An 11,388-nucleotide genomic window follows, 5' to 3' on the forward strand; every position below is an offset into this window, starting at 1 on the left:
TCTAGGACTATTTTTATAATTTTTTAAAAAGAAAAAGGCCAAGCATGGTGGCTCACACCTGTAATCCCCGCACTTTGGGAGGCCAAGGTGGTTGGATCACCTGAGGTCAAGAGTTTGAGACCAGCTTGGCCAACATGGCAAAACCCCGTCTCTACTAAAAATACAAAAATTAGCTGGGCATGGTGGTGCGGGCCTGTAATCCCAGCTACTTGAGAAGCTAAGGTGAGAGGATCACTTGAGCCTGGGAGGCGGAGGTTGCAGTGAACCGAGATTGTGCCACTGCACTCCAGCGTGGGGGACAGAATGTCTCAAAATAAATAAATAGGAAACAAAAAATCCAAGAGTCACAACTTAAGCTTCATGTTGTGAAAATAGAACTTAGATTCAGAACATATATTACTTTTCCCCATTATTCTTTGTCTTAGGCTTACCAAAAAATGAAGACCTGTACAGACCTTTGCCTGTAGGTTCTAGTAGTATAGTAGACAAAGGCTAATTTTCTCTTTTCACGTCTACAAATATTGAAAATATTCTGAATGGTATGAATTTGAAAATACTAGTTTGCATAGACATCAGGACCTTTTTGCATTTGGATAATCAGACTATATATCACTATAGGTGTATTGATTTGAGTATTGATAAAAATTATATGAACCCTTCATTTGCTTATTACAACTGATAATGTGGCATTTTTTTCTGCCCTTTTTTGTTTTTTGTTTCTAAGATCTGGTATAAAGGAAGAAAAATCAAAGGGCTACTCCAATGAAATAAGTTCAAAAAACAGAATACCACAAGAGAAATGCGTTCTTCAAACTGATGTGAAAGTAGAGGAAAACCCAGATGCAGACAGTGACTTTGATGCTAAGAGCAGTGAGGATGATGAAATAGAAGAAACTAGAGTGAACTGCAGAAGGGAAAAGGTCATAGAGACCCCTGAGAATGACTCCAAGCACCACAGGAATCAAAACCACTCTCGGTCACCTAGTGAAGAAAGAGGGCACAGTACCAGACACCACATGAAAGGATCACGAACGTCGAGAGGACACGAGAAAAGGGAAGATCAGCACCAACAGAAGCAATCCAGAGACCAAGAGAACCGTTACACTGACCGTGATTACCGGAAAGAAAGGGATTCTCATAGGCACAGAGAGGCCAGTCATAGAGATTCCCATTGGAAGAGGCATGAACAGGAAGATAAACCAAGGGCGAGGGACCAAAGAGAAAGAAGTGACAGAGTATGGAAAAGGGAGAAAGACAGGGAGAAATATTCCCAAAGAGAACAAGAAAGAGATAGACAACAAAATGATCAGAACCGACACAGTGAGAAAGGAGAGAAGGAAGAGAAAAGCAAAGCAAAGGAAGAGCATATGAAAGTAGGAAAGGAAAGATATGAAAATAATGATAAATACAGAGATAGAGAAAAACGAGAAGTAAGTGTTCAATCTTCAGAAAGAAATCGAGACAGAAAGGAAAGCAGCCCACATTCTAGGGCAAAGGATAAATTTCTTGACCAAGAAAGATCCAACAAAATGAGAAACATGGCAAAGGACAAAGAAAGAAACCAAGAGAAACCCTCTAATTCTGAATCATCACTGGGAGCAAAACACAGACTCACAGAGGAAAGGCAAGAGAAGGGTAAAGAACAAGAGAGACCACCTGAGGCAGTGAGCAAGTTTGCAAAGCGGAACAACGAAGAAACTGTAATGTCAGCTAGAGACAGGTACTTGGCCAGGCAGATGGCGCGGGTTAATGCAAAGACCTATATTGAGAAAGAAGATGATTGATGGCTACCCCAAGAGAAAGATTTAAGGAAGCACAGAAAACTAATTCCTGGAACCTGCTGCGTAAAACCATAAAGGAGTGTGTTACCAGTAGTTTGGAGGGCATTTTTAAATTTATTTTCAGAATTTTAAGTTAAAATCAAAAGTCAGTCTTACAGCTTGGATGTTTGGATGTGGATGTTTGGCTGAATTTATGTATAGTTATGTACTCATCAATACCACATTCTTTGTTGTATTCAAGAACCGTTAAGAGTGTGCTAATTCCCTGTAGGTACATAATGAGGAAAACTGGCTCCACTACAACCTTTAAAAAATAATTTTGGCCAGATATGGTAGCTCATGCCTGTAATACCAACATTTTGGGAGGCCAAGGCAGAAGGATATTGAGGCCAGGCATTCAAGACCAGCCTAGGCAGGATAATGAGACCTTGTCTGTATTTAAAAAACAAAAAGCCTAGCATGGTAGTGCCTGTAGTCCCAGCTGTTCAAGAGGCTGAGGCAGGAAGATCACTTGAGCCTAGGAATTTGATGTTACAGTGAGCTATGATCATACCACTGCACTCCAACCTGGGCAACAGAATGAGACCCTGTCTCTAAAAAAAATTTTTTTAAATAAATAATTTAACTCTTCTAATAATGTTTTGTTGCAGGAGCTGTATTTTAGATAAAATATGGATTTGAAAAATAGAAAATATACTTTATGTTCTGAAATTTGTATTAAAGTATAAAATGTGAATCATCTTGTCTAAATAGCTTACAGCGTAGTTGGCTTAAATGAAAATAAAATGATATGCCTGTACATTTTATTTATGCATTTATTTTAAAGTAATTTTACTCATGTCACAATTCATCTTTTTGCTTGTAGTAGAAATTAATTTGTAATTCTGAAACCTTGACAAGTTAGTAAATTGGTTATGTATGTAAATCACTTTTAGTTAAAGGTGAAGCTGTGGAGACATTAGCCTAAATGAAATTAGCTAAAGATCCAGGTGGCCTATTTCTAAACATGTCTTGTTTCACATATTCTGAAAAAGATAGTGCAGTTTATTACAAGTTCCACTTGTGTATAAAAATAAAACTAGTATCTTTCTTGTGAGTCTTTGAAACTCAGGAGAAATAATTATACACTGTAAATATTTTATTTATGGGGAAAGATGAATGCTGTGGAGAAAATAGTTCTCTACTAGGTCTTCCCATTAAGAAAATGCTGTTCATATATCTCACAATACTTTACCATAAAGAGCACACTTTCTTATTTTTAGAAGGATAAACTTGGTTTAATAAGAATGCTGACTAGATGAAAAACATATATTAAGAGTCAGATTTGGAATTTATAAATCATTTTATTGTACCTTTAAAACCAGAAAGGAAAAGTCACAGGAAAGTTAACGCCCAAATCTCTGACTGATACATTAAATGTTAGTTACATCCTAATACTCTAAAGTCAATCAGTGAGAGTGACAAACCCCCAAAGTCATTGACTTGGTGTACAAAAAGGGAGCAACATAACATCAGTATGGAAAGGTAAAAGGGTGACATCATGGAAGGACCATGAGTGACAGAAAAAATCTTCAACTTTGGTGGGGAGTGTGGTTTCTTTGTTAGGATTGTTTTATAACTAGAGCCATGCATTGGGAAGATTAATTTGATCATAGTGTGCAAGGTAGTCTAGGAGGAGAGACTGATGTCAGAGACATCTGATGATAAACTGTTTCCCTCTCCCAGAGGGAAAAGCTCAGAGACTTTTACAAAGCAGCTTGGATCCTTAGATAGGAAAGCTATAAATTACTTTTATTAACCGACTTAATTTGACATAAATCAGGATGAGAGACTGCAAATGAAGAGTTTTCTTCTGTCTCCTCCAAATATACAGAATGTTGGTTTTGCCTCTCTGGCATTCATTCCCCCTTTTCCTGGTAACAGCAGGATTTGCCTTTGAGAAAACACACCTTTACTACTCTTAGTCCACGGGTTCAAATGGGGCAGAATAGCTTACAGGAAGGGTATGTGACTCAAGCTAGACTGATGCTGGTCCTGTTGTCAGAATTTACAGAAAGATGTTTTCTGTTGTCGTTGCTGATTATGGCGATGAGGTAAGTCTGGAGTTTCATGGAGAGTGCCTTGCTGCCTGGCAGAAAAAAAACCCACAACAAGAAAGCCAGACAGAAGAACAAAAAACCTGATGATTGCTTTTGCATCTCTGGCTCTAGTGTAGCTTTTTTTGTTTGTTTGTTTGTTTTTAAGACATTTAAACCAATACTTTTCCCTTTTTCTGTTAGGTTAGTTTGAATTGGATTTCTGCTGTCACAACCCAAAAAGTCCTATTTGATACAAGGTTCCATTCATGATAGCTCTGTGCCAAAAGTTACCAGAACACTCTTAGTAGATTTTTTTGTAGTTTAACGTTTAAAGTGCACATGGAGTTTACAGCTTAATGGATTCACACAGTACACCTAGTTTAAAAAGACATTACCTGTGCCATAGAAGCTCCCCTTAAACTTCTCTCCCAGCCTACTCTTTCTGATTTTTAGCATCATAGAGTAGTTTTGCTTGTTTTCTAGATTCTTTACTACTACATTCTGTTGATGGACATTGGTTATTTCTTTTTGGGGTTATGAATAATAATATCTTCTAGGTAATAATGTATCTTCTAGGTACATTCTTGTGCTTGTCTTCTAGTACATTCATGTGTGTTTTGGTTGGGTATTCTGAGGAATGGAATTGCTGATTCATAGGGTATGCTCATGTTGAGCTTTAGTGGTTAACTACCAATCAGTTTTCCAAAATATTTGAACTAAAAGGCACTCCCTCCATCAATGTATGAGAGTTCCAGTTGCCCCACATCTTGCTCACACTTGGTATTTGTCTTTTGGCTTTTTGTCTTTTAGCTACTCTGGTAGGTGTTGTGGTACCTCATGGTTTTATTTTGTGGTTCCCTGATGGCTCTTACATCTTTATTAACATTTAACGTTTGGGTATCTTGGCGGGGGGTGGTGTTTGTTTTTGAGACAGGGTCTTTCTCTGTCACCCAGGCTAGAGTGCAGTGATGCAATCATGGCTCACTGCAGCCTTGACCTCCCAGGGTGAAGTGATCCTCCCACCTCAGCCTCCCAAGTAGCTGGGACTACAGCTGCATGCCACCACACCTGGCTAATTTTTTGTAGAGACGGAGTTTTACTATGTTGTCTAGGCTGGTCTCAAACTCCTAGGCTCAAGCAATTTTGCCTGCCTCAGCTTTTCAAAGTACTGGGATTACAGGCATTAACTACCTTTCCACTCCCTGCTTTTTTTTTGGGGGGGGGGGCGGGGGGCGATGGAGGGGAACTATCTGCCTTTTCCTTAATCCAGTACAGGTTTGGTTTTGTTTTTGAGACGGAGTTTCACTCTTGCTGCCCAGGCTGGAGTGCAATGGCATGATCTCGGCTCACAGCAACTTACACCTCCCAGGTTCAAGCGATTCTCCTGCCTCATCCTCCTGAGTAGCTGGGATTACAGGTGCCTGCCACCACGCCTGGCTAATTTTGTATTTTTAGTAGAGATGGGGTTTGTCCATGTTAGTCAGGCTGGTCTCGAACTCCCGACCTCAGGTGATCTGTCCGCCTCGGCCTCCCGAAGTGCTGGGATTACAGGCATGAGCCGCCACGCCTGGCCCCAGTACAGGTTCTTCAGATATTCTAGGTACGAGTTGTTTGTAAGGAACTTCTCCCTCCCCTCTATGGCTTTACCTTTTCACTCTCTTAATGGTATTTTTAATGAACAGATATCTCTAATTTTACAAAGTTAATTAAAATTAATAAAATTTAAAATACAGTTCCTCAGTTGCATTAGACATTTCGAATGCTCAACATGTGGCTGGTGGCTGCCACATAGGACAGTGCAGGTTTATTGAACATTTCTACTGCAGAAAGTTATACTGAACAACATTTTCTAGAAGCATTATTGCCTACATTTCCTATTTAGATCTACAATGCACTTGGAATTAATTTTTGTTTGTGGTGTAAGATAGGGGTTAAGATTTTTTTCCATATGGGTATCAAATAGACTCAGCAGCGAATGACAACTTGTTAAGATTAAAACCACAGTGAATACTATTACACATCCACAAGGATGGCAAAATGTTAAGAGTCATAATACGAAGTGTTGATGAGGATGTGAAGCAACAGTATTTTTTTTTTTTTCTGAGATGGAGTTTCGCTCTGACGTCCAGACTGGGGTGCAGTGGCGTGATCTCAGCTCACTGCAAGCTCTGCCTCCCAGGTTCACGCCATTGTCCTGCCTTGGCCTCCCAAGTAGCTGGGACTACAGGCGCCCGCCACCACGCCCAGCTAATTTTTTCTATTTTTAGTAGAGATGGGGTTTCACCGTGTTGGCCAGGATGGCCTCGATCTCCTGACCTCGTGATCTGCCCTCTTCAGCCTCCCAAAGTGCTGGGATTATAGGTGTGAGCCACCATGCCCGCTCTCTTTTTTTTTTTTTTTTTTTTAAGATAGTCTTGTTCTGTCGCCCAGGCTAGAGTGCAGTGATGCAATTTCAGCTCACTGCAACCTTTGCCTCCTGGATTCAAGCAGTTCTCCTGCCTTAGCCTCCCAAGTAGCTGGGATTACGGACGTACACCACCACGCCCGGCTAATTTTTGTATTTTTAGTAGAAACGGGGTTTTGCTATGTTGGGCAGGCTGATCTTGAACTCCTGGCCTCGTATGATCTGCCTGCCTTAACCTCCCAAAGTGCTGGGAGTACAGGCGTCAGCCACTGCACCCAGCAGCAATAGTAATTTTTGTGTGCTACTAGTAATAGGTGAACTGGCACAACCTTTTTGGGAAAAGTTTGGCTTTACCTAGTAACTGACACTGCATGTTTCCTGTAACTCGTGTTCCACAGATGCACCAGGAATATCTATAATACATTTTTCATAAATGACACGACCTAAATCTCCATCAGTAGTAAAGAATATATAGCTAGGCGTGGTAGCTCACACCTGTAATCCTAGCACTTTGGGAGGCCAAGGCAGGCAGATTGCCTGAGCTCAGGAGTTCGAGAGCAGCCTGGCCAACATGGCGAAACCCTGTCTCTACTAAAAATACAAGAAATAGAAATTAGCCAGGCATGGTGGTGCGTGCCTGTAATCCCAGCTACTAGGAGGCTGAGGCATGAGAATCACTTGAACCCAGGAGGCGGAGGCTGCAGTGAGCTGAGATCATGCCGTTGCACTCCAGCCTGGGTGACAGAGTGAGACTGTCTATATATATATATATATATATACACACACGTGTATATATATATACACGTGTATATATATGTGTATATATACGTGTATATATATATATATATATTCACACACACACACATAGGCAATACAACAGTTAAATGAATACACTAGAGCTATACCCAACTTGGATGAATTTCAGTCTTGTGAGAAGAAGTAATATATATATAGGGGAAAAAAGGCAAAACTATATTAAAGATACATGGGTAGGTGGTAAAAGGGGTTATAAATATGGAAAGGAAGAAAATTAGAATGAACTTTGTAGTGTTGGGTTGGAATTGGAGATATTGGTGTGACCTCATGGTTTTTAAGATAGAGAAATAACTATTAAATGCAAATTATGTATACACACACTTCTGTCCAGTGAGAGGGCTGAGGATCAGTGACAACTCAGTAGCCATGAGAATACCTAACACCTAGATCGTGGTTTCTAAATATGCTCTTGACTAAAAGGAACCAGGGCTTCTTGGAGATATAGCTGATTTCGGAGCTGTGGCAGAGAAAGTACAAGCTGGTCCTGAAACATCTCACTCTGGAAAACAAGGAACTGTTCCAAGAATGATGGGGACATGTCAAAAGCACACAGAAACCAGCTTGAAGGGACTCCCACTGGTTAAATATAGGACAAACTGAGCATCAAAATTAATAATGGGGGCAGGTGCTGTGGTTCACGCCTGTAGTCCCAGCACTTTGGGAGGCCAGGGTGGGAGGATTGCTTGAGCACAGGAGAACTGCCTGGGCAACATGGTGAAACCCTGTCTCTACACAAAATACGAAAGTTAGCCAGGCATGGTGGTATGTGTCTGTGGTCCCAGATACTCAGGAGGCTGAGGCAGGAGAATCAGTTGAGCCCGGTCGAGGCTGTAGTGAGCTGTGATCGCACCACTGTACTCCAGCTTGGGCGACACAGCCCCTGTCTCTTTTGAGACCCTGTCTCAAAAAAATGAATGAATGAATAAATGAATAAAATTGATTATAATCCATTGGATAAAACAGGAATCTATTTTTAAAAATAAATGGATTGATGAGGACAGGATATTTGCACAGTGTCAGAATAACTCCATCCCCCAAAATGTTAATGACAAAAAGAAAAGGAACTTTACAGTGGAAAGCCCAGTAGACACCACCTTAACCAAGTGATTGAAGTTAACATCACCAGTGAGGGGACAAATCAAAATCATGCTCCACCTGGTAGGATGCAGGGAAAACAACACAGCACCATTCCAGTGATAGTCCTGCCAGAAATACATAGCCCGGATTTAATCAGCAGGAACTGATCTTCAAACAAATCAAATTGAGGGACATTCTACAGAATAACTTGCCTATTAACGTCAAAGGCTTCAAGGTCATGAAAGTCAAGGAAAGACTGGAAAACGGTTCTAGACTGAAGAAAACAAAAGAGACATGAAATTAAATGAAAATGATTCTGGACTAGATCCTTTTTCCTAAAGAGCATTGAACAGGGTCTAAAGATGAGTTGACAGTCATGTAGCAGGGTTACTTTCCTAACTATGATGGTTTAATTGTGGTTATGTAGGAGAATGTCTTCATTTGTCAGAAACACATCCCTCATTTTCATTTTTGTAGTTAAAATCTATACTTTAAGATATATTCTACTTTTTATTCAAGTCCGTTTATTCAGATCTCTGCATTAACTATCCTCTCCATCATTTTACATATTGAATTTTTTAGTTTATAAAAACCATGTCACTGGGTGCAGTGGCTTATGCCTGTAATCCCAGTACTTTGGGAGGCCGTGGCGGGCAGATTGCTTAAGACCAGCCTGAGCAACATGGTAAAACTCGGTCTCTATTAAAAATGCAAAGAATTAGCCAGTCATGGTGGTGAATGCCTGTAGTCCCAGCTACTCAGGAGGCTGAGGTGGGAGGATCACTTGAGTCCAGGAAGTCAAGGCTGCAGTGAGCCAAGATCACGCCACTGCACTCCAGCCTGGGTGACAGGACACTTTGTCTAAAAAAAGAAAGAAAGAAAAAAAAGTGTGTAAAAAAAAAATACTGGTAATCATTTTGAGATCTTTAGTTATTACTTAGTGATATGTTCCAAAACTGGAGCTCAGACTCCAAAGAGATTCCTGTAATTGAAATATTGCACTTTAATACTGGAGTTGCCCTAACTCTCCATAAAGCACTGACAACATTAGCATTTATTTTAAATAATAACAATATCCCTGGAAAAGCAGCAGCACCCAGAGTGACCACTAAGCTTTAGTGATAATAAATGGCATCTCATATCTGGATGAAACAGTTATCTCTAATGAAGCCTAGGATCAGATTTGTGGCATACCAACGGCACATGTGAAAGTCATTCTGGTGTGACATGTAGCCTCATTTCTGGTCCCATTTTATTTTCTCGCTCTTGTTTTTCTTTTTGTCACCCGTCTTTGGCTTATGTTATCCTTTATTTTGGGAATCCCTACCTTAATACCTCTTTAAACAAGTCAATGTGAATCAGATAATTTGAATCTAGTACAAGGATTAGATTTAGTGTGGTGATGGTAATTGGAGAGTCTTTAACTGTAGGGCAGGAGGTCTGTTAGGAACTGGGCCACACAGCTCATTACCACCTGAACTTCACCTCCTGTCCTATCAGCAGCAGCATTAGATTCTCACAAGAGTGTGAACCCTGTCGTGAAAATTATGCATGTGAGGGATCTAGGTTGTGTGCTTCTTATGAGAATCTAATGTCTGATGAACTGAGGTGGGATAGTTTCACCCTGAAATACCCCTCTGCTCCCACTATCCGTAGAAAAATTATCTTCCATGAAACCGGTCCCAGTGCCAAAAAGGCTGGGGACTGCTGCTGTCCCCAGCTGGGGACAGCACACATGTAATGATGTATCAGTAACAGGTTCTTCCCCTATGTTAATTATTCTTCCCTATCACACTTTAAAATGAGATAGAACATCCTTGCAGTTTAGAAAAAAACCCATTCTGCAGTTGAATCCTCTTTGGATTTCTCAAGCTTCTGTGGATGCTAATTTTAAAGCTAAACATGTAAATAACCTTTGGGCTGGAATTAGAAAACCTATAGGCATAAAGCCTGTCCTGGAACGTTCCAGGTGTGTGAACTTGGGCAAATCAATCAGCCTCTTTGAGCCTCAGGCTCCTCATCCCACCCCCATCCTCACCTGGGAAAATACATCTGTCACCTAGACTTCTGGTGATCCCATGAAATATATGGGGAAGAACATTATAAACTAAAGCTCTTCACAAATTACAAAGAATTATATTAACTCATTTAACTTTACGGAAATTGAATACATCTAATTCAATGTAGTTTTTGTAAGTGCTATGCAGTGATGTTTAGGGAGATGTTTAAATATTCTGACTATAAGGTTAAGATTTTTAACTTTAAGAGTTTAGAATTTTGTATTTTTTTAATGATACAACAAATCATGATATTAAGTGTTATTACAGTAACAGTTCACAGCATAAATCATTTATTAATATCTCACAATCTAACTTGAAATATTTATAAACACTGCATAAATGAATACAAGGGCACTATATGAATTTTAGAAAGGGGACTCATACAAATAAATTTAGGTTTAATTCTGCCAGATAAAATTAACTTTAGATATGTCCAACACACAATCAAAAGTATTCTGAAAAGTTGTATATAGCTCAAATCATAGTTTAAATTCCATTCACAAAATAACTGTAAATTCCCCAATTTTATCTTTTAAAATATGAATTTTTCATATATTATTTTCTTAAGATAAAGTACGCCTTTAATTTTAGAGTGTAAATAAGAGTAATCTTTCAAAATGCCATTTAAAAAAATTAGTAAATGCTCATATTTGTTTATGATATTTAAGCAAAAATATGGGACATTCTTCCTCACCAAATATTTTTGTTTGGACTGTCAGTGTTTAAAAATTGCTAGACACAATTCTTATCTACTATAATTGGAGTCTTCAGTTACAGAATTGAAGGACTGATGCCATCTATTCTCTCCCCCAAACGACAAAATTCTTCTCAGTTCAGTAGACATTCAAACTTATTCTGATGAGGTCCTTCACCAATGCACACTGTCTCCAAATTAGAGTTGGCTGGTGAAGAAAGTTTATTTTAGTAGCTTTAAAAAAATACTTGCATTGGTGGTAGAGCAGCTTGGCATAGATTCTGTGAGGTGTTGGTAAGAGAAATACCACCTGACATTCCAACTGAAATATATTGTGAATCATTTTCAACAAAAGAGCTCTTCTGTTGCAAAGGTGACTGTTTTTGAAACACCTAATGTAGAAACAATACTGAATTGATTTCAACTATATGAAACAAAAGGAGAGACATATTTAAGATTCCATCCTAAAATATTTATC

The 11,388-nt window shown here is 39.4% G+C and overlaps 1 protein-coding gene across 4 annotated transcripts in view; it reads left to right on the forward strand.

Annotated features, from left to right (window-relative positions):
- NSRP1 (nuclear speckle splicing regulatory protein 1) overlaps positions 1-2,580 on the forward strand; it is a 67,519-nt gene extending 64,939 nt beyond the window's left edge. For all 4 annotated transcript variants that reach the window (XM_003778777.5, XM_009251456.4, XM_063718086.1 and 1 more), the window contains one exon: positions 725-2,580. In XM_003778777.5, the coding sequence (XP_003778825.3) occupies positions 725-1,784 (1,060 nt within the window). In that variant the 3' untranslated portion in view covers positions 1,785-2,580. The remainder of the gene's footprint in view (positions 1-724) is intronic.
- Positions 2,581-11,388: the final 8,808 nt, after the last annotated feature.

The sequence above is a fragment of the Pongo abelii genome, chromosome 19 (assembly GCF_028885655.2).
Source record: "Pongo abelii isolate AG06213 chromosome 19, NHGRI_mPonAbe1-v2.0_pri, whole genome shotgun sequence".
Classification (NCBI taxonomy): Eukaryota; Metazoa; Chordata; class Mammalia; order Primates; family Hominidae; genus Pongo; species Pongo abelii.